Source organism: Phyllobates terribilis, unplaced genomic scaffold, assembly GCF_046119375.1.
Source record: "Phyllobates terribilis strain yellow unplaced genomic scaffold, ASM4611937v1 Scaffold_4__5_contigs__length_816908805, whole genome shotgun sequence".
Lineage (NCBI taxonomy): Eukaryota > Metazoa > Chordata > Amphibia > Anura > Dendrobatidae > Phyllobates > Phyllobates terribilis.
Genome location: NW_027362764.1, coordinates 245,629,083 through 245,649,214, shown reverse-complemented (window position 1 = coordinate 245,649,214; position 20,132 = coordinate 245,629,083). Strand labels below are relative to the sequence as shown.

The window sequence follows — 20,132 nt, the reverse complement described above, 5'->3', positions numbered from 1 at the left end:
AGTATATGTTGGGGGAGGGAACCTGTGCACAGTACATGAGGGGGGAGGGAACCTGTGCACTGTATATGGGGGGGGGGAGGGAACCTGTGCACAGTATATGTTGGGGGAGGGAACCTGTGCACAGTACATGAGGGGGGAGGGAACCTGTGCACTGTATATGGGGGGGAGGGAACCTGTGCACAGTATATGTTGGGGGGGTGACCTGTGCACAGTATATGGGTGTGTGACCTGTGCACAGTATATGGGGGGGGTGACCTGTGCGCAGTATATGGGGGGGTGACCTGTGCACAGTATATGGGGGGGTGACCTGTGCACAGTATATGGGGGGTGACCTGTGCACAGTATATGGGGGGGGTGACCTGTGCACAGTATATGGGGGGGTGACCTGTGCGCAGTATATGGGGGGGTGACCTGTGCACAGTATATGGGGGGGTGACCTGAGCGCAGTATATGGGGGGGTGACCAGTGCGCAGTATATGGGGGGTGACCTGTGTGCAGTACATGGGGGGGGTGACCTGTGCGCAGTATATGGGGGGGTGACCTGTGCGCAGTATATGGGGGGGGTGACCTGTGCGCAGTATGGGGGGGGTGGACCTGGATGGCGACCTGGATGGAGGACGTGTCTGCAATATGGGGACCTGGATGGGGGACGTGTCTGCAATATGGGGACCTGGATGGGGGACGTGTCTGCAATATGGGGACCTGGATGGGGGACGTGTCTGCAATATGGGGACCTGGATGGGGGACGTGTCTGCAATATGGGGACCTGGATGGGGGACGTGTCTGCAATATGGGGACCTGGATGGGGGACGTGTCTGCAATATGGGGACCTGGATGGGGGACATGTCTGCAATATGGGGACCTGGATGGGGGAAGTGTCTGCAATATGGGGACCTGTTCAAAAGGTGTATAGAAAAAAAAAATGGTATCCCTAAAAATGTCACTTTGTCCGGCAAATAATGCGGCCCCCCAAATTAAATGTTTTTCCGTGTGCGGCCCATATACCCAGCTGAGTTTGAGACCCCTGCAGTAGCTTGATGAATGTTACTGACTCCTATGTGTAAATCTATAGCTGCAGCGACAATGTGTCCATCACTAACAAGCCTGCTTAGAAGCTTCAGCACCTGCAGACATGTACACACAGGCTTCAAAGGAGGCAACATGTCTACTGGGCACAGAAGAGAAGGAATTCCCTGTACCCACATGTACATGAAACCAGTTCATACCTTATATGCAGTTTCTCACAATGTGCGTCTGTCAGCAGTCCTACGTAAACAAGCTAATAGCCCTCTATAGGTGCTGGAATATACTAAGTGCATGGACATGCTGGTTGCAGGACAGAGGAATCCCAAGTTTAAATCCCCTTAGGACTGTGATAGCACCCTTCAAGGGGTTATCCTTCATATGCAATGTCCAGGGCTCTCCGCACTGAATACCTCCAACTTCTCTCCTCTCCTCCTGATTGGCGGCTGTAGCTGTCTCTTGATTTAATGCTATTTTCATCACTCATAGTTAGCAAGTGGGGTTCGGAGAATTCAATGCTAAAAGTCTGGACCACTGCACATAAAGGGACGGCCCCCTGGACACTTTCTGCTCAGCGCCAGTAATGATAACATTTGGATTCCTTTGGCATGCAACCTGCGTGATGAGAACATAAGACCCATTTTATTAAGATGTCATAAAAATATTGTGACTTATGATGTTTTTACGCCAGGCCCAGCCAGCTCCGCCAAAGTAGGGGGAGCCAAGTAGGATGGGGTGGGGTGAATCCTGCCCTGCAAATTTATCAAAATTGACACCACCAGAGTGGCATAAATTACAGCAGGAATGCTCTCTAGTCTCTGACTGAAGTAATATTTCTACCTCTCAAGAAGTCAATAGTGGACTCCAGTGTATAAGAAGGATATAGCTCAACTACAGTGGGTACAGAGAAGAGCAACCAAGGCTATTAAAAGGATAGGCAGACTACAATACCAAGACAGGTTATCAAACTTGGGATTATTCAGTTTGGAAAAATGAAGACTTAGTGACAATCTTATTACAATGTACAAATATATGAAGGGACAGTACAGAGATCATTCTAATGATCTTTTTACATCTAGGCCTGCAAAGATGACAATCAGAAACGGTGATTCTTTAGTGTAAGAGTCGTGAGATTATGGAACTCTCTGCCACATGATGTTGTAATGTTTTTTTCACTAAAAGAGACAAGAAGGGCCAGAATGCATTTATTGATAAATGTATTATGGATACTAGATGCTAGATTCTGCAATGAGACATTGATCCAGAGAACCTTAAAAAGGTAGTCCAAGACTTAACAACTGATGACCTATCTGTCAAATGAATGGGAGACAAGTTGGTGTGCTCGGCCACTAAGAAAGGTCTGCTCTGTGTTCAGCCTTACTACATATCGCTTATATCCGGCTGCTGCAGGAGCAGATTTCAGCTTATCAGTGGGGGTGCCAAATATCAGACCCCCACCAATCTAAAATTGCAGATCGATCCTATAGATAGGTCATCAATTTTAAACTCTTGGACAACCCCTTTACTACAAAATGATAAAGACGGGTTATTATTCCTGTAAACCCCTCTAAAAGTGGCTCATTATCTTGGTACTCTCGACAATGCTGGTGAGCACATGCGCCTTACGTCTCTGCAGGCTAATCCTTGTACGGCACTGTCCTCCTATACCTGTCACATCTCTCCCTTCCATGCATTTATAGGCAGTCAAATAAAAACCATCAAACAAACTTGACATTATAATTATTGAGATCAAGCATCCCCTCACCCTTATAATAAATGTAAGATGCAAATGGAGATAGACTACCAGAAATGCAGACATAACGCATGAAATAATAGAAGAGGTGAACAAAGAGTGGTAAAAAAGCAGGATCAAGTGAGAGTATTAAGGTCACAAGTATAAACTTATGGCACTTTCTCTGCTTCGGCATTTTAGTGCAAAGGCTAGAAATGTATTAACTACTTCCTGCACAGGACATTAGGTAATTGTGAAGTTTTGGATCATGTCTGGCATTCTTCTGTCCTCAGAAGGGTTTTTTATATTATAAGAGTGAGGACATGCAGTATGTGGTCCCTTATAGATATAGATAGGTTTTACTTCATCTGAGGCAAAAATCCATTTTACTGGTCTAGCTCCATGTCTAAATATTGCAGCCATGATAGAGCAGACTGTTGTCACCCCCAGATTCTAGGGCACAAGTCCGTAGGTAGAATTTGAGTAACCCCACATTTCAATTTTTGGATTGCAAGCCACCTATTTAATTGAATACGTAACCATGTACGGTAAAGTATTATTTGCTTATGGTCCTCCGAAGTAGGAGCTGCTCTTCTACAAACGTCCTTTTGAAGCTAAAAAAGGGGGTCTTGATGCGAGGTCTAACTCTATAATGTGAATGTGCCCTAATAGAGCATATGGGAAGGGGTTATTCTGAACGTTTTGCAAAAATGATAAAACAGAACACACAGGGCCTGAGTCATAAATTACATTTTTTTTAAGTCACTTGTCGACATTTTTACCCCAAATTCTTCAAAGTGGTTCATGAATTTTACGTAAAATCAAAACTGCTCTTTATTTTTGTCAATAACTTGTTTTGCATTTTTTTAGCGCAAAGAGTAGCATGTTTCACTAAAATTTGCTCCAAGATTTCAGACATACATAAAATCGCTCAGGAGCGAAGGGGGGAGGCCGAAATACATTTATGACAAATTTTGTAACTTTTCGAAAAGTCGTAAATGATGAATCAAGCAAAAACATCTGTGAACCCCAACCTCTGTCCACAGTGGCGAACGTAAAAGAAAACAACAGGCAAACACATTTAAACTAGACATTAAAAAAGGTAAAAATGGAAAGATCAATATGGCAAAAAAAAGGTCCAAAACACTAAAGACTCAGCAAAATAACAGGTGAACGGGATGAATAGAGTCCACGGTGTTTTAACGATCTTCACCCCTATCATTTTTATGAAATATGTTATAAGAAAAAGCATTATAAAAATGAATTTTGTAGGAAGAGACACCAGTATAGGAATGTGTTTGCTTTGTACCTTTATATAGTAACTTTGCAGAAGGGTCATCAGCTCACTTGACATGGTATGTTGCAGGAAGGAATGCGTTATGCTGCAGGGCACATACAACCTACTTAACTCTATCTGGAGTACTTTGCTGAACCAGCGATCGGCAATCATACTGTACAAAGAGATTTGCATCAAGAACTTTTACATCCAGGAATTTCTATCACATTACACTGTAAAACCAAGGTTAAGAAAAAAAAGATAAAAAAATATTCAAGGTATAACTAACCTAGCAGGGATTATGGGTGACAGCATACAGCGCACCTACAGTACTATTACAATTTTCCTTGAAGTTTCTTGCACTTATCTCCATTAGGGAAGGTAAGACACTTTGTTATATGGAAAGTTAAATCGTTTTTTTTATATCGAATCTGATAGAAAAGACTATGGCATTGGATGATACATTAAAGTACTACTGCATACTGCTTGTATTGTAAGAGCCAAGGATGTAATGATCTATTATTCCTTCTAACATATTATTACTAAGAAGCACAGAGTTAGATTTGTTTTCTTCTAAAAAACGTAAGTTTCAGACACGACAACATAAATTACTATGTGTCAGAATCTAAGGTTGTTTAAATGGAGACTGTCAGCACAAATGGCTGTTCAAACCAAGCACAAGCATTCTGTGAACCCTTCGCATGGGCAATCAGTTCAGCGCACATTCACACCCTACTTGTTTTCCATCTATTTCTGTCCCTTTTTCTTTGATTGACAGCTCCAAATTTACAGGAGTCAGAGGAGGGCAACAATAGATGAAGAATAAGTAGGTAGGAAGGTGCACTGAACTCTTTGGCTACACCGAGGGTGTACCAAGAAGCTGTTCTTGGTTTTAACACACTTTAAAATAGTAAAAGAAACCCTTTAAATTAGTATGAGGAATACAGAACAATAATACAGGACTAACAATGAGGCTTTATTAATTACTTATTACTGATTACTTCTAATTTCACCACTTGTTACATTGCAATATTGCTCACACATTGTTTTGTCTACATTGTGGATGAGCAATGCCCACAGTCCTCAAACAATACAGTGACCCTACACGGCACATCCTATATTCTGTATGAGTAATGAGCTGGGGTTGTAATTATTAGTCATGTCTGTAATTTATGCAATCGTTTCTTTCCTGTAGTACTTTGATGTATATGTTCTACTCATGCGAGCATACAAAAAATGTTAGTTTTCCAACTGTATTGTATTGTCATCCGTATGGCATTTGTTTTTATACATCAGGAGTTTTTAACATTTACAAGACCAAAAACAGTTTACTCTGTAATGGAAATATATTTATAAAAATACCTGCATGGGATACAATAGACCTGAATGGGAGAGTCTCATCAGAAATATGGAAGAGACTAGTGCATGCTGCAATTGTTTTCACACAGACATACAGTCTATGATAAAAATTGGTCATCGGAACAGCCTAATTGAATAACATTGGTCTGTATAATGTCCGTTTTTTTTCCGTGGACAGCACTCGGACTGAAAATACGGTCATGTGAATATAGCCTTAGCTGGAGGTGTAGTGAGCAGCTTTTCTTCTAAACTTGCATGTAATGCCACTAACTGAAGAAGGAAGCATAGTTTCCAGTTCACTTCAGAATATTACCAGCCCAAACATGCCCGCTGAGTTCAAAATGAGTGGAAATGTAGCTCCATACCTGCTGTCTCAGACAGAAAATAATAAATCCGTCTATCTCTTTCCATGTCAGTGATGGTGTTGTTCAGTTAGGAGGACATACCTGTGCCCAAATTCCAACAGGCAAATTCTAAAGTAAATGAGTGACCAATCTTCACCAACCAGGTCTATCCTTCATATATATTCATTCTCACATAAACATATATTTCATTACATAATCTAACACAGTACAACTAGGAATAGCAAGCACTGGTGCCCATTATGATCACCCATGTAATCCACACATGGGCATTCCTAGTTCATAAATCCAAAGCAGAAAATTGTCAGGTGGTTTGTGGGCTTATGGCATGTAAATTTTCAGATCTGCATGATACAGGAAAAAATATAAATCTTTGTACCGTGTCAGCCAGTAGATAGAAAAATATTAAAATTAGAGAGTCCTCAGTGGTTCATACCTTTTAATGGCTAACTGAAAAGATAGTAACAAATTGCAAGCTTTCGAGACTACTCAGGTCTCTAAGAACTTTTCTAAAATTTACGGCCATAACTGCTTCTCCCCCTCCCATACTGATAGTTCTGCTTCACGTCACTTGTCTTATCTATTGCATCATTAAGTGTCCTGTTGTGTACAAATATGTGACTCTTCAGATTTTGTGTTATTCTATGTCTGATGAAGAGACCTGAGTAGTCTCGAAAGCTTGCAATTTGTTACCATCTTTTCAGTTAGCCGTTAAAAGATGTCAACCACTGAGGACTCAAATTGTAATATTTTTCAGATCTCCTTGAAAATTATATCATGTGAGCATACCCTAAGACTCAGTAAAAGGCCGGTTTCACACGTCCGCATATCTCCGGTACCAGAAAAAACGGTACCAGAGATATCCGTGTCCGTGTGTCCGAGTGTGTCACACGTGTGGCAACTGTGTGCAGCATCAGGATCACACAGATGGCGCCTGGGAATCAGCGCTACAGTTTGTGCTGTTCCCAAGCACGGGGTGCTGAACACTGCCCTCATCATGGTTCCTGCCGGAACTGCGATCAACACCAGCAGGGACAGTGATGAGGGTAGTGGTAGTCTGTCCCCACCTGTAAAAATAAGAATAAAATAATAAAATGCATGGACTAACCTCTCCTAGGTGTCCCCCGCTGTAATCCATGCGACCGCTGCTGCAAATGAGTCGGGAAGAATGAGCCGCTCCACAGCTGCGCTCAGTGAGTGTCAGGACACCGCTCCTGAGCTGCAGCTCTGGGGCGGTTCATTCTCCCCGGCTCCTCGGCAGCAGCGGTTGCATGGATTACAGTGGGGGACACCTAGGAGAGGTGAGTACATGGATTTTATTATTTTATTCTTATTTTTACAGTTGGACACTGCGGGATCAGACTACCACAGCCGTCATCACTGTCCCTACCAGCGCTAACTGTACACTGATTCCCAGGCGCTGGTACGTGTCACACGCATGACGCGTTTTGCGGACCATGTATCCGCAAAAAAAACGGACTTGTCTCCGTGTTTTGCCCACGGACACACTGTCTGTGAAAACACACTGAGATGTGCACAGACCAATTCATTTGAATGGGTCTACGTGTGTCAGTGTTTCTGGTACGTGTGGAAACTGTCACCACTCGTGTGACGCGTGAAAGAGCCCTATGCCATAGAAGTTGAGGAAAATACCTAGTGGTAAATTGTATGGCATCTGAAGACACATAGCTCACATGTATGCAATCAATAAGGTATAGCATGGCCCCATAGAGTTCCCTAAGTGTTTTATTACAACTTCATAAAACTTGGGGCTTGTATGGAGCCACATAATGGCAACGTCGATAATTCCTTAAAATGCTTGTCCACTACTGGACAACCCCTGCTCAATTCAGGACCCCAGTTAATGTAGAAACAGTGTATGCTCTCCTCCTGCAGCGCCGCCATTTCAGCAATGCCAGCGCCACTATTCCCGGAGAGTGACTTATTTTGCAGCCAATGAGCAGTTACTGTTTGGCTGCAGATCATCAATATTCCACCAGTGCGAATGTTCCTCTGTAATGAAATAGTAAAGGCTGCAGCTGGCAAGCGCCGCTCATTGGTTGCATCCGGAACGTGACACAATAACTTACATAACGCTGTGGGAACAGTGGTGCTGACAATGCTGGAACAGCATGCTGCAGGAGGTGGGCATCCATTGTTATCATTTTAATTAGGGTCCTGAATTAAGCTGGGGGTGCCCAGTAATGGACAACCACTTTAACCAATTACTTACCAATTCACACTATTCAGTAGATGATGAATTTACTAAGAATGGGATGGTCTCCTATTGGATATACACACAATGACAGATGACCTGGACTTGGACAGTGCTTTACTGTACTTAGTTATACAAGACTAACCTGATAAACGGGTGGTGGAGAAATTCAGGATAGTACAGGGAACTTACGAAAAGGCTTCACGTGGATTAGAATGTTTCTATTTAACATATGTATGTAAATGTTCCAGTAAATATCATGACCATCGCTGTCATTTGTACTGCACTGATAATGACATTCTTGGCTTATTGTTGTTGATGGTCAGAAATGTAACAAGTGACAACATTCCAGTTAAACAATCCTTCCAGTGTCTCTGGTTCTCCATAGAAACTGTTGTAGGACCAAGGTGACCACTACCACACCTCTACAGATTATAATCTGTAATATGCTAATTAGCATTTCATTAAAATCCTTTTCTTCATTGATTCAATCACTGATTCCACCATCTTCAGCTTTACATGAGTCCTAATACTATATATATATTTGCACTTGACGATAATAAGATTTTGTTTTTGCTTCACTTGTGAATACTGAAATTAAGAAAAACGTATGCTGGTTCCATCTATCCTATATTACACTCCTAGCTTTCACAATACATCGGTAAAATCCACAATTGTGAGTCCCTGAAATAAATTAACCTAATATAATACCTAATATTCACCTAATGTATAAATCATGTGGGATTAGAATAAACTATCTGCTGTTTCCAACCATCTGTATAGAGTTCACTAATCAAAGAAGCAACACGCTCAACTGCTGGGGCGTTTTTCATGCAGAGTTCAGCACATGTTCTGCAACTGGAATCTGTGTAAAACACTTTCAAAACATCTCCCATTCCCAAAATCGATGTCGCAGTTCACACAGCTGCAGATTTTTACACTGTGGATTTGAAAATCCTATATATTACTAATATAAAGCAAATTCACACTGGACCCACAGCATTTCCAGCTGAGGTGAGCCTTGGCTTTTGGCTACAAATGCATGGTAAAATATTCTACGGGAAATTCGGTGTGAGCATACCCTACGGCTAAGTTCCAACGATAAGTATTTGGGGGCTTTTTTCCTACTGTGTATTTTCATTAGCAAAAAAACGCAGCGTCTTACAGTTTCAGCGAAGTGAATGGGATGTATAGAAATCTGTGTGCATCTGCAATGTGTTTTTGAAATCTGCAGCTTGTTAATTTTTCTTGCGGTAAATATGTATTTTATTTGTGGATTTTCCCCATAGACTTGAGTGAGATGTGGAAAGTCTGCAGATAAAAAGAGAATATGCATCTTTGGTACACACGTCTGCAGCAGAAATACAGTAAAAATGCAAGTAATCTACGCATGACTTTATTATAGCTAAATAATAAGGAGTATCCAAAATCAAGCACTTTTATGTAAAACATAACATATTAAAAAGAGATGAAAAAATGTGACAAAACAAATATAAAAAAAGCAATAAAAAAAACACAAAAGGCCTAAATGGTGCTGACGTGATGTAGAAAATCTGCTGCATCAAAAAGGCACCAAATGTTCATCTTGGCAACTTAGCCCAAGAGGATTTGGCAATGCCACGAGCACAGGGTCTGTGGATGATACCTGTCCTATCACCTGGACTTTGTCATATGGTTGTGAATAAATGGGAAAAATCCATTCCATCAAGTTCTCCTAAAACAGAAACTGCAGCAAAGCTTTCCACCAAACCATTGCTATGTGTGAACATACGCTAAGCGAGACACTGGCTGAAGAGAAACTATGTATCCTTTTTATCAACTGCCTGCTACTTTATTAAAAAAAAAGCTTCTGGATCAGTCTGGGCACATAACATTAAACTATTCTTCTTTGGCATAGACACATGAATATACCTAAGGCAAAGTCCTAGAAAACAGTCAAGTGTTTAGCTCAGTTTCTGCTCTAAGTGTCTTCAAAAATGCTTTGTCTCAGAGCCAGAAGAAAAGCAGCTGAAGTTGACTCCTTGACAATAGCGCACAGGGAGAGCAGGTAGGGGCTTGCAGGTCAGAAACGTGTTTCCAGCACTCACCGAGAGGTGTTTCCGCCTGTGACCTATTTGATAGTGCACAGTCAGGGAAATGTATAGTGGAGGCTAGGCTTTGCTATCTTGCAGCAGTTTGGCTAGTGTGTCCACTGGCACTTGGCCAGGCTTCTACTTGCAAAGTTCAAGATTTACTGGAGAGTCAGACAATAAGAGGGAAAGAGAGGGGGAAAGAAAGTGAAGGACTTATGTAATGGTGAGAACTACTTAAAGGTTGGCTAATCCACAGGAGGGAGTAAAAATGTAGATCCAAATAATACCAATGGTCATAAACTATTCTTCAATCGACCAAAGGGTTTGCCTGGCTGCTAAATTCAAGCAAAGGCTATAGAAATACCTACAACATCTGTAAATCCAATATATGTAGCATAGCTGACTATTGCTCCGCATTGTGATCCATTTTAGGATAACAATGGGATTTGTCATAGAAAGTCTAGAAAAATCTCGGCTCCCATCAATCAATACTTTATCTCACATGTCTAGAGCTCTGAGATGACATTCAGTACATGGTGATGACGATTAGCAGCTCTTTTTTGAGACGTTACGTGTATAGGCTCTGTGCTCCGGGCTAAGTGCTACTGTAAAGAATGCCCCATAGAGTAAACTCCCCATGATTTTATCAGGTATGTACAGTGCACCAGTGGGGAACCACTACCCAAAAACAACGGAAAATGGAGCCAAAGTGCTACGAACATGTGTAACATGTCCTAGGCCATGAAGCTCGCACCCCTGGAAAATAGAGAACATATAGGAAATGGAGCAGGCAGATTAGTTGGCTCATGAATGTCTGGTGTCTTTACTAATGGCGCATTGTACCGTATGTTGTACTGAGACTTTCAACAAAAACTCCTTAATACGTGTCTGTCATTTTGTGATATATACAGAATGTATTTTTTTGATCTTTCAGAAATACACCATTGGGGGACATGAAAATGTTTAAAACAAAAACTTGTCTTTGTTGCACTTAACAATCAACCACTTGAATTTCTTTTTGCCCACAAAAGCTTAAATTGTGCCCATGAGGCTGCTGGGTTTGGATCAGGAGACTCGCACCCGGCATGGACATCGCTGCCAATACTCAGATCATGAATGTGGAAGATGTGAAACTACCCTTAGATTATCCACCGAATGCATAGATGAGATCCTGAACGCTAAGGCCAGGTTCACACTACCATATTTGACCAATTAGACTCTTGTTGCGCACAGCCACTATAATAAGCCCGGGGCCGCTGCACCTTTATTGCTGCTGAGAATACATGAAAGAGGAAAGACAATACACAAAATAATGTGCACACCTCACAAATTAATTTATAGAGCTGTCCATATTTGGGGGGAAGAAAATTTTACTTAAATTTTTGCTATTGGGTGTCAGTAAAAATTTGCCATTGCTTGGCTTTTACAGGCTCTATGATTCTTTGCACATTCAACTTTCATGAGGTCATAAACCAGCTGAAAAAAGCTCAGAAAAGACAGAAAAAAAAGAGTTACAGATCGTGATAGTGAGCTGACTGATGGATCCTCAGTTAACTCATTCTGCAGCCAGTAACAGACAGTGCAACATAGAGGGTTATAGGAGGCAAACAGTGCATCATTTTTAATGAATTGGAAAAAAAAAATGATTTCTAGCCCCAATTATAAGCATGCGAGTTAAAACAATGTTCCCAAAGGTGGACAATCCCTATAAGCCTTTTTTTACAAAAAGAAACTCAAATTTGGATAAAACACTTAAAACCTACAAATAATATTCAGCCTGTCACATATAAATACTGTGAAGAAGACAATGTGACCCCAGACATATCCCCAATATTATGGGGTGACCCAGTCTAATGCAAACAAAACCCAACAAACCTGCTCAGAAAATGTACCCAGTATCTGTGGAGAAATGGGCGGTAAGAGTGTGGGCAGTGAGCTCTAAGGCTAAACCAGGGAATGAGGTGTATGGAATACCCAATGTGTGATACAGAAGGATAGAAATGAAGGAACAAAAGCGAAAAATGTAGCAGATAATGCAAGATCCAAAAATAAGTATCACCTAAGGACAGTACAAGAAACCAGGGAAAGAAACAGCACTGAATGGCAAAAGTTATTATCAATTTATTTGTGCTGGGTACTCACTGCTTAGCCTTATTAACATAATATGGTCACATATTAAGGTCCCTATAAGCAGATTACTATAGGACCTATATGGTGAAATATATTTTATAGAAGCGGAGTCTGGCTGTTGTGACTATCACAGATCCTGATATATGGCGGTATTGTGACCAGTCTAAAATAACATAGAAATTCCTGGCCATGATTGCCTCCTAACTATGGACACCAATGAGGATGACAGGAGGCTTTCTCCTGGTGTACGGTCTGCTAAGTAGGTGTACACGTCAGTACATATGGAGGCAATAAGAGAAACAGCTGTCCAGATGTCACCAGTAAGCTGCACCATAATGTGGGGACCTGTTCACCTAGGCGTAATGACAAGCTCACGTGTCAGCCATGTCCACTCGTCCTGCATATATGGAGCATGGACGGGCTGTCGCCATACCTTCAGTTTCTCTATCATGTGTTCTTGGTAATACTGGGAACAATTTGATCCAGATTAGACTGTTTTTTTTAAATAATCTTCAATTTTGGGATACTGATTATGAAGCGACACACACACTATAAGACATCTGCACGGATGGGATTGATTTTCCATGCATTTGCTCAGCTGCTATGATCACAGTGCAGAACTAGAAACTGTAGAGACAATGTAGAAGAAGACCTATAGATTATTTGACCAATCATTTCACACCCCAAAACCGAACATTAACAGTTGTTATGTCTATGGTCAGCTTTTTTTTGTGAAACAAAACAATCATGTCACATGTACGGATTGGAAAAAGAGCTTAGGAAATCTGCCACCCGAGATGCTTCATTTCTATTATATGACTTATTAGGAGAACACTATAAAAACCATGGAGAAGCCCCCTCTAATGCCACAATTGGCGGTCTAGTTGATGGAGAGGGGCTGGATTGTGAGGCTGTTGGACATATAATGCACAGTCTTACAGCCCCTTCATCAGAAGTTTGGAGGGTCAAAATATCAACTCTCTCTACTACCAGGACATCTATTAAATGACCTAAAGAGAGGCAGATCTCTGTGAAGACAGATCATCCGGCCTGTCAATAAGTGTAAGTAAAGAAATACCTGGGGTATCACTCTGATCTATACATGAGACCATCTATCTACATTCATTCTGATGCCAAAAAGTACATGAAGCATATTTTAGGCGTCAATTCCATCACTTTAGACTTGGGATACATGAAGGGTTGACAACTTTTCAAAGAATCACGAACAGACTAGATTTTTCAGACACATTGGAAAACTATAATCATTATGACTATAAGTGATCCATGTGTCCAGCCCATAATTCTGAGACATCAGCTGCATTCACTGTGAATTAGGGTCGCTTCACACGGGTGTATAATAAATCCTACAGAGATTTATTCAGAAAAGTGGAGGATTTTTTTCTCACTTATCACTATACAATCTGTTTTTAATAGCAGCAGCTATTAATCATTTATAAGACCACTTACAGTTTCCTATGCTATAGAATTGTAATGTATCTGTAAGAATCTTGATGCTGTACTGTGGCTCCGTGTGGCATCCGATTCTTTCTCACACCCGTAGACTTTAATGGGTGTATCTCAATTTACGGTAGAAACATGCTGCGATTTTATTCACAAGGATTCAGTCAGGGAAAACAATCGCTCATCTGCACTGCCCCATTGAATAACATTGGTCTGAGTGTGATTTGTTTCTTTTCATGGACAGCACTAGGACTGAAAATTCGGTAGTGTGAACGAGCCCTTACGGTCATAATAGTCTGTTCAGGTTTCTCCAGCATAAAACAAATCATGGACGTTTCAGATTAGACCCGGGAGAAAAGTGCCCTATTTTTACGGACTGTCCAGGAATTTCTGGTTGGTAGCTTTGGATACATGGCGCCTTCGTTGCGAGACATAGAGATCACAGTGTTGCACGGCAATATCACATCTGATGATTGCCAATGAGATTGCGCTGCGGCACGCGACCTCGGCATAATGTTTGCCAAAAGCCCATCTGCAGCGTGACTTTGCCATCACAATCTGCAATGTAAGTCACGTCTGACTGTGACCTTTCGGCCATTATTTATTCCTTTTCAGAAAAAAACTAATGTCGCAGACAAATCACCCCAATTTTTTAGCACATCTTATCTAAGGTTTCATATCACGGGTGTAGCCAAAACCTCGTGCAGTGCGACACGCTAACACGTGCCCCAATGTGCACTCACACCTATTAAAAGGTATAATTCCTGCGTGTAAAACTCAATGGTCTCCTTCCTTATAAGTCTGAGTAATGCACTTCTCCATTATCTGAGCACAGATCTGAGATGTAAGGAAGAACAAGTCACCTATTGCCCCTTCCTTGACTTCACAAGGCTCTGGCGGTCACGTGAAGGCATTCTTCAGTGCAGGTAATTAAAGGGACACGCTCGCCTCAGTGCTAGTACAAGCCAGTGGCATCTACCTGTAGCCCACCTGTAGAATATAATAAAAGCACCCGTCACACAGGGTCTTACCAACTCTGTTGTCTTGTGCATCGCAAGTGATGAAGAGGAACAAGGAGAATAGGAGCAAAGACGCTGCTTGGAGTCCTGGGTCCAGAACAGGAATCTTCATCCTGATGTCAGGTTGTCACAAAAACAGTCAGAAGAAACCCCAAGATTTTTTTTGGGGAGGGGTCTTTCCTTCTTTTACTTATTCCCAACAACTACTTAAAATCCAGAAGTGTTGGGTGTCCTTCAGATCAGATCCCAAATCACAGATCCCAGGAGATCGGAAGCTAAAATCCACAGGGGGCAGACGCTGATCACGGCCGGCGGTCCTAGCCGCACACCATAGTCCTGGAGTTGGGAAACTTTTGACAGTTTCAGCCGGTCCGTGTCTCCCAGTCTGATCACAATACGAGGGAAATGTGGCATGCCTGGATTGTGACGTCACGGAGAGGTGTGTCCCATTCCACTACCCTTCCCAAATCCTCCTCTTGGCTGGAGCCCGTGTGTTCTTACCAGCGTGGATGAGTCTATAGTGCGGGTGTCTGCACCGCCACCTAATGGTCACAGGAGGAAGTCACGCTGGATCTGTCATGTTTCGCTCACTTGACAGGTCATTGCGATCTTCTGTTCCTTCTGGTTTCCAGGAACTGCAGCGCTATCTGCTCAGTACACGGAGGAGAAATCCACAGCACAGCAGCGCAATCCGCGCACAGCAGCGCAATCAGCAGCGCACAGCAGCGCAGTCAGCAGCGCACAGCAGCGCAGTCAACGCACAGCAGCGCAATCAGCAGCGCACAGCAACGCAGTCAACGCACAGCAGCGCAATCAGCAGCGCACAGCAACGCAGTCAACGCACAGCAGCGCAATCAGCAGATGTGTGGATGCAGCAGAGCCCAATGGGTTCTCTACAGATTTGATGCTGTGTGAATGGGAATGGATGCTCTAGCTCTCTGTATAACCTGTCACTCACATTGAGGTGTCCTGCTGATTGTGCTCAGCTCTGCTTCATCTGGCTGGGGATCACTTCATCTGTGTGTGCTCACTAATGTCACAAGGGCTAATACTGCACCTCAGGACTACAGAAATGTTCTCATTCTTACTGCACCTTTCCAGCACCAATAGCATTTTCTGAAGTAAAAAAAAAAGAAAAAGTATAAGCCGTATACAGTAATGCTGGAAAGCTTGTGAACCTTTCAGAATTTTCCACATTTCTGTATAAATGTGAGAAATAACTATTTATTTTACTCATTTTTAGGCTACGGTCCCAGGATGAGTTTTTTTCTATGTTTTTGACGCTGTGTACTTTTGAAAAAATGCAAATAACCAGATAACCTATCTTACCTCATGGATGCAGGAATGGTGCTGAAAATCTGCAACAACAAAAACTTACCAAAAGCTCATGGTGGGAGCAAAGTCTTAAGCCCCATTCACACATTCAGTATTTGGTCATTATTTTATCTCAGTATTTGTAAGCCAAAACCAGGAGCGGGTGATAAATACAGAAGTGGTGACGTGTTTCTGTTAGGGTGCTTTCTCATAGCGTTCTGTGTCACCGTTGGGGCATACGTCCTAAATTCCCCGCAAAATGTATGGACGTATGCTGTGACGGGAGCCATAGACTGCAATGGTGACGGCAGAGCGAACGTGCAGAAAATCCGCACATGCAGACCTGTCCAAGTGAAAATGTCACTTAAGAAAACAGCTTTTCTATTGGAGGAGACTGATGGACCGGTCTTGTCACTGCTTCTCCAGCAGCAGCCATTGTATGGCCAGGAGAGCTGAATCTGAGGAAAGCTGCACTAACAAGAGCAGATGGAAATCCCGTCATACATACGGTCCAGAAATATTTGGACAGTGACAGAATCTTCTTGATTTGGGCTCGGCATGCCACTATTTTGGATTTAAAATGAAACAATTGAAGTGTAGACTTTCAGGTTTAATTAAGGAGGTTGAACAAAAATATCATGTGAAACGTTTAGGAATCGCAACCATTTTTCTACAAAGCTGCCTCATATCAGGGGCTCAAGAGTAACTGGACAAATTAACTTTACCATTAGTGATGGGCGAGCACTAAAATACTCGGGTGCTCGATGCTCGGTTCGAGCACATTGGAATACTCGGGTGCTCAACCCGAGCAACGAGCCCAATGTAAGTCTATGGGAAACTCGAGCATTTTTCAGGCGGCTCCCCCCGGCTTTCTGCAGAGGGCCTAAAAATTGCCCAAATTGATGGGAACAGTGCTCAAATGACATGGGAACATCATGGGGAAGACCCCTGGAAGCATCTCTGACTCCCAGATAACTGCTGTCAGCAACGTGGCCAGAGTGTTACACCACTTTTACGGACTCACAATAAAACATACAAAAACGAAACCAAAATGGATTTTCCTGGGAAATATGTTAAGGAGCATCCTTACCAGGGTAATGACTTGTATATAAAGCAAAATAAATAACCAAAAGCAAAAATGCTCCTCCACACCTTGGGCTATGTTCACACATAGCGTTTTTTATGTGTTTTTTCACTTTTGCATTGCTTTCAACCAAGACAAATGCATTCACTGGGAAATGTAATTTTAACATTTTACAACCTTATCTGGCCATGTGGTGTGTGAGATATCATCAGACACTTCGTGTTTCATTTATGAAGGAGAGACTCTGAAAGTCACAAAGCCAATTTTTATAGGGTCATCAGGCGACCTTTACTATTCTTAAAGGGCCAGTAGTCGGCCCTCGCTATTCTTAGAGAGCCATCAGCCGGCTATGTTTTATTGTTCCCATTACTAAAGAGTGGGTCTCCTATACTGTTATTGCGTATGCAGTGAGTGGCAGGGCTGCCCAAAATTTGGACGCATCCCAATACCACTTTGAAAATTGGATGCACCACAATACCCCTTTGAAGAGACTTAGAGGAGGGCCTCCTGAAAACAATGTTCCCATTATTAGCAAGTAGGTCTCCCATTGTGTTTGCCTATTCAATGAATGCAAGGGTTGCCAAAAATTTGGAGGCACTCCAATGCCGCTTGGAAGAGACGTGGAGGTCAGAGGGCCTACTTAAAACAATGTTCCCATTATTAGGAAGTTGGTCTCCCATTGTGTTTGCCTATGCAGTGAATGCAAGGGCTGCCAAAAATTGGAAGGCACTCCAATGCCTCTTGGAATAGATGTGGAGGAGGGCCTCATATAAAAATGTTCCCATTAAAAAGGAGTATATGGGCTGACAAACATTTACCCCTGGGGGGTATACATAAACATACTGTATAAAAAAATTTTTTACAGGCATCCTAAACACCCTTTAAAAAAATTATGTGGGTGTTGCATCATGGACCAACGTCACCCTGGTGATATGGTGATGGAGGATGAGGATGAGGAGAAGGAGGAGGACAAGAGCAAATAGACAAAATCAGGAAGCGTATACCCATGTGTGGGTGTGAAAAGGTGCATGGGAATACACCTCCCAAGAAAAGACACTGGATTTGAGTTTATGTTACGCTGCTATCATTCGGTGGTGTTGAGAAGTCTGGCCCAATACAGCCCTTGTTCATTTTTATAAGAGTCAGCCTGTCAGCATTTTCAGTTGACAGGCGAATGCTGTTATCAGTTATAATTCCACCAGCGGCACTAAAACCCCGCTCTGATAAAACGCTGGTGGCAGGGCAACCCAGGACCTCCAAGGCATAGAGAACCAGTTCATTCTACATATCCAGTTTGGATACTCAATAATTATAAGGCACAGAGGAATCACGGAGGACGTTGGTACGGTCGGCAAGGTACTCTCTCAGCATCTTCCCAAACTTTGCAGTCCTTGTGAGAGTACCCCGCACCTCAGGGCCTGTGCAATGAGAGGGTCTGAGAAAACTCTCCCAGAACTTTGACAGTGTTCCCCTGCCTCTGCTGGATTGAAGTTGTGTCTTTCTCGCCTGTACTCCTTGGTTGTCCAACGAAGTGTGACCTCTGCCGCCAGCGTTTTCAGATGGGAATTTTTTTAATAGTTTTGCAACAAGGGCCTTCTGGTACAGCCCCATTTTTGTAGACCTGTCCGCCTCAGGAATAAGAGATATAAAGTTCTCCTTGTAGCGTGGGTCTAGAAGTATCACCAACCAGTACTGACTGTCACCCAAAATTTTGAGAAAGCTAGGGTCATGGGAATGGCAGCGTAACATAAACTCAGCCATGCGTGCCAAACTACTAAGAGGCAAAACTTCCGTATCCTCACCAAGAGGATGACTGACCATGCTCTCCTCCTCCTCCTCCTCTCTGTCCTTTGGCCATCCATGCTGAACAGACGGTATGAAATCTGTGCAGGTAGTACCGTCTATAGCGCATGAAACTAGCTCCTGTTCTTCCTCCTCCTCTTCCTCATTGTCACCCAGTCCACGTTGGGATGAGATGAGGCTGGGTTGTGTGTAATCTCTCTGTATTGTTCCTTGCTCCATCTCATCGTGCTCCTCCTGCAATGCATCCTCTTTGATTGTGAGCAGAGAGCATTTCAGAAGACAGAGAAGCGGGATGGTGACGCTAATTATGGCGTCATCGCCGCTCACCACCTTGGTGGAGTCCTCAAAGTTTTGGAGGATGGTACATATGTCTGACATCCATGTCCACTCCTGAGGTCTTATGTGTGGAGTCTGAACAGAATACCGACGGCCTTGTTGATGCTGGTACTCAACAACTGTCCTCTTCTGCTCACAAATACTTCCCAACATCTGCAGTGTAGAGTTCCAATGAGTGGGGACATCACACACTTGTCTGTGAGCCGTAAGCTGCAAACGCTGCTGAAACATGGCAAGGGTGGCGGAAGCTGTAGGTGACTTTCTAAAATGGGCACACAGGCGGCGTACTTTAACAAGCAGATCTGGCAGCTCCGGGTAGGATTTGAGAAACCACAGAACCACGAGGTTAAGCACATGAGCCAGGCATGGTACATGTGTGAGCTCGCCTCGCCTCAAAGCCGCCACCAGGTTCCGGCAATTGTCACACACGACCATGCCTGGCTGTAGGTTCAGCGGTGTGAGCCACAGATCTGCCTGCTCTTTCAGAGCTATCCACAACTCTTCAGCATTGTGCGGTTTGTCACCTAAGCATATTCGCTTCAGCACAGACTGTTGCCGCTTGGCCGAGGCAGTGCTGCAGTGCTTCCAGCTTGTGACTGATGTGGTCATTTCAGAGATGGAGGCTGAAGAGGAGGAGGAGGCTGAGGAGGATGAGGTGCAGGAGCTGTAGACTGTGGGGGCAACCCTGATTGACCTAGGGCCCACAATCCTTGGCGTCGGGAGGACGTGTTCCGTTCCAAGGTCCGACTGGGTCCCGGCTTCCACTATGCTAACTCAGTGTGCCTTCAGTGAGATGTACCGTCCCTGCTCACAAGCACTTGTCAACGTGTCCGTGGTTAGGTGGACTTTACCGGTAACTGCGTTGTTGAGGGCACTGCTAATGTTTTGGGACACGTGCTTGTGTAATGCGGGGATGGCATACCGGGAGAAATAGTGGCGGCTGGGG

The 20,132-nt window shown here is 43.1% G+C and overlaps 1 protein-coding gene across 1 annotated transcript in view; it reads right to left on the bottom strand.

The window, feature by feature from the left end:
* Positions 1–15,123, bottom strand: part of EGFR (epidermal growth factor receptor) — a 230,189-nt gene extending 215,066 nt beyond the window's left edge. Inside the window, exon 1 of the mRNA XM_073678191.1 lies at positions 14,662–15,123. Coding sequence (XP_073534292.1) covers positions 14,662–14,761 — 100 coding nt within the window. The 5' untranslated portion in view covers positions 14,762–15,123. The remainder of the gene's footprint in view (positions 1–14,661) is intronic.
* Positions 15,124–20,132: the final 5,009 nt, after the last annotated feature.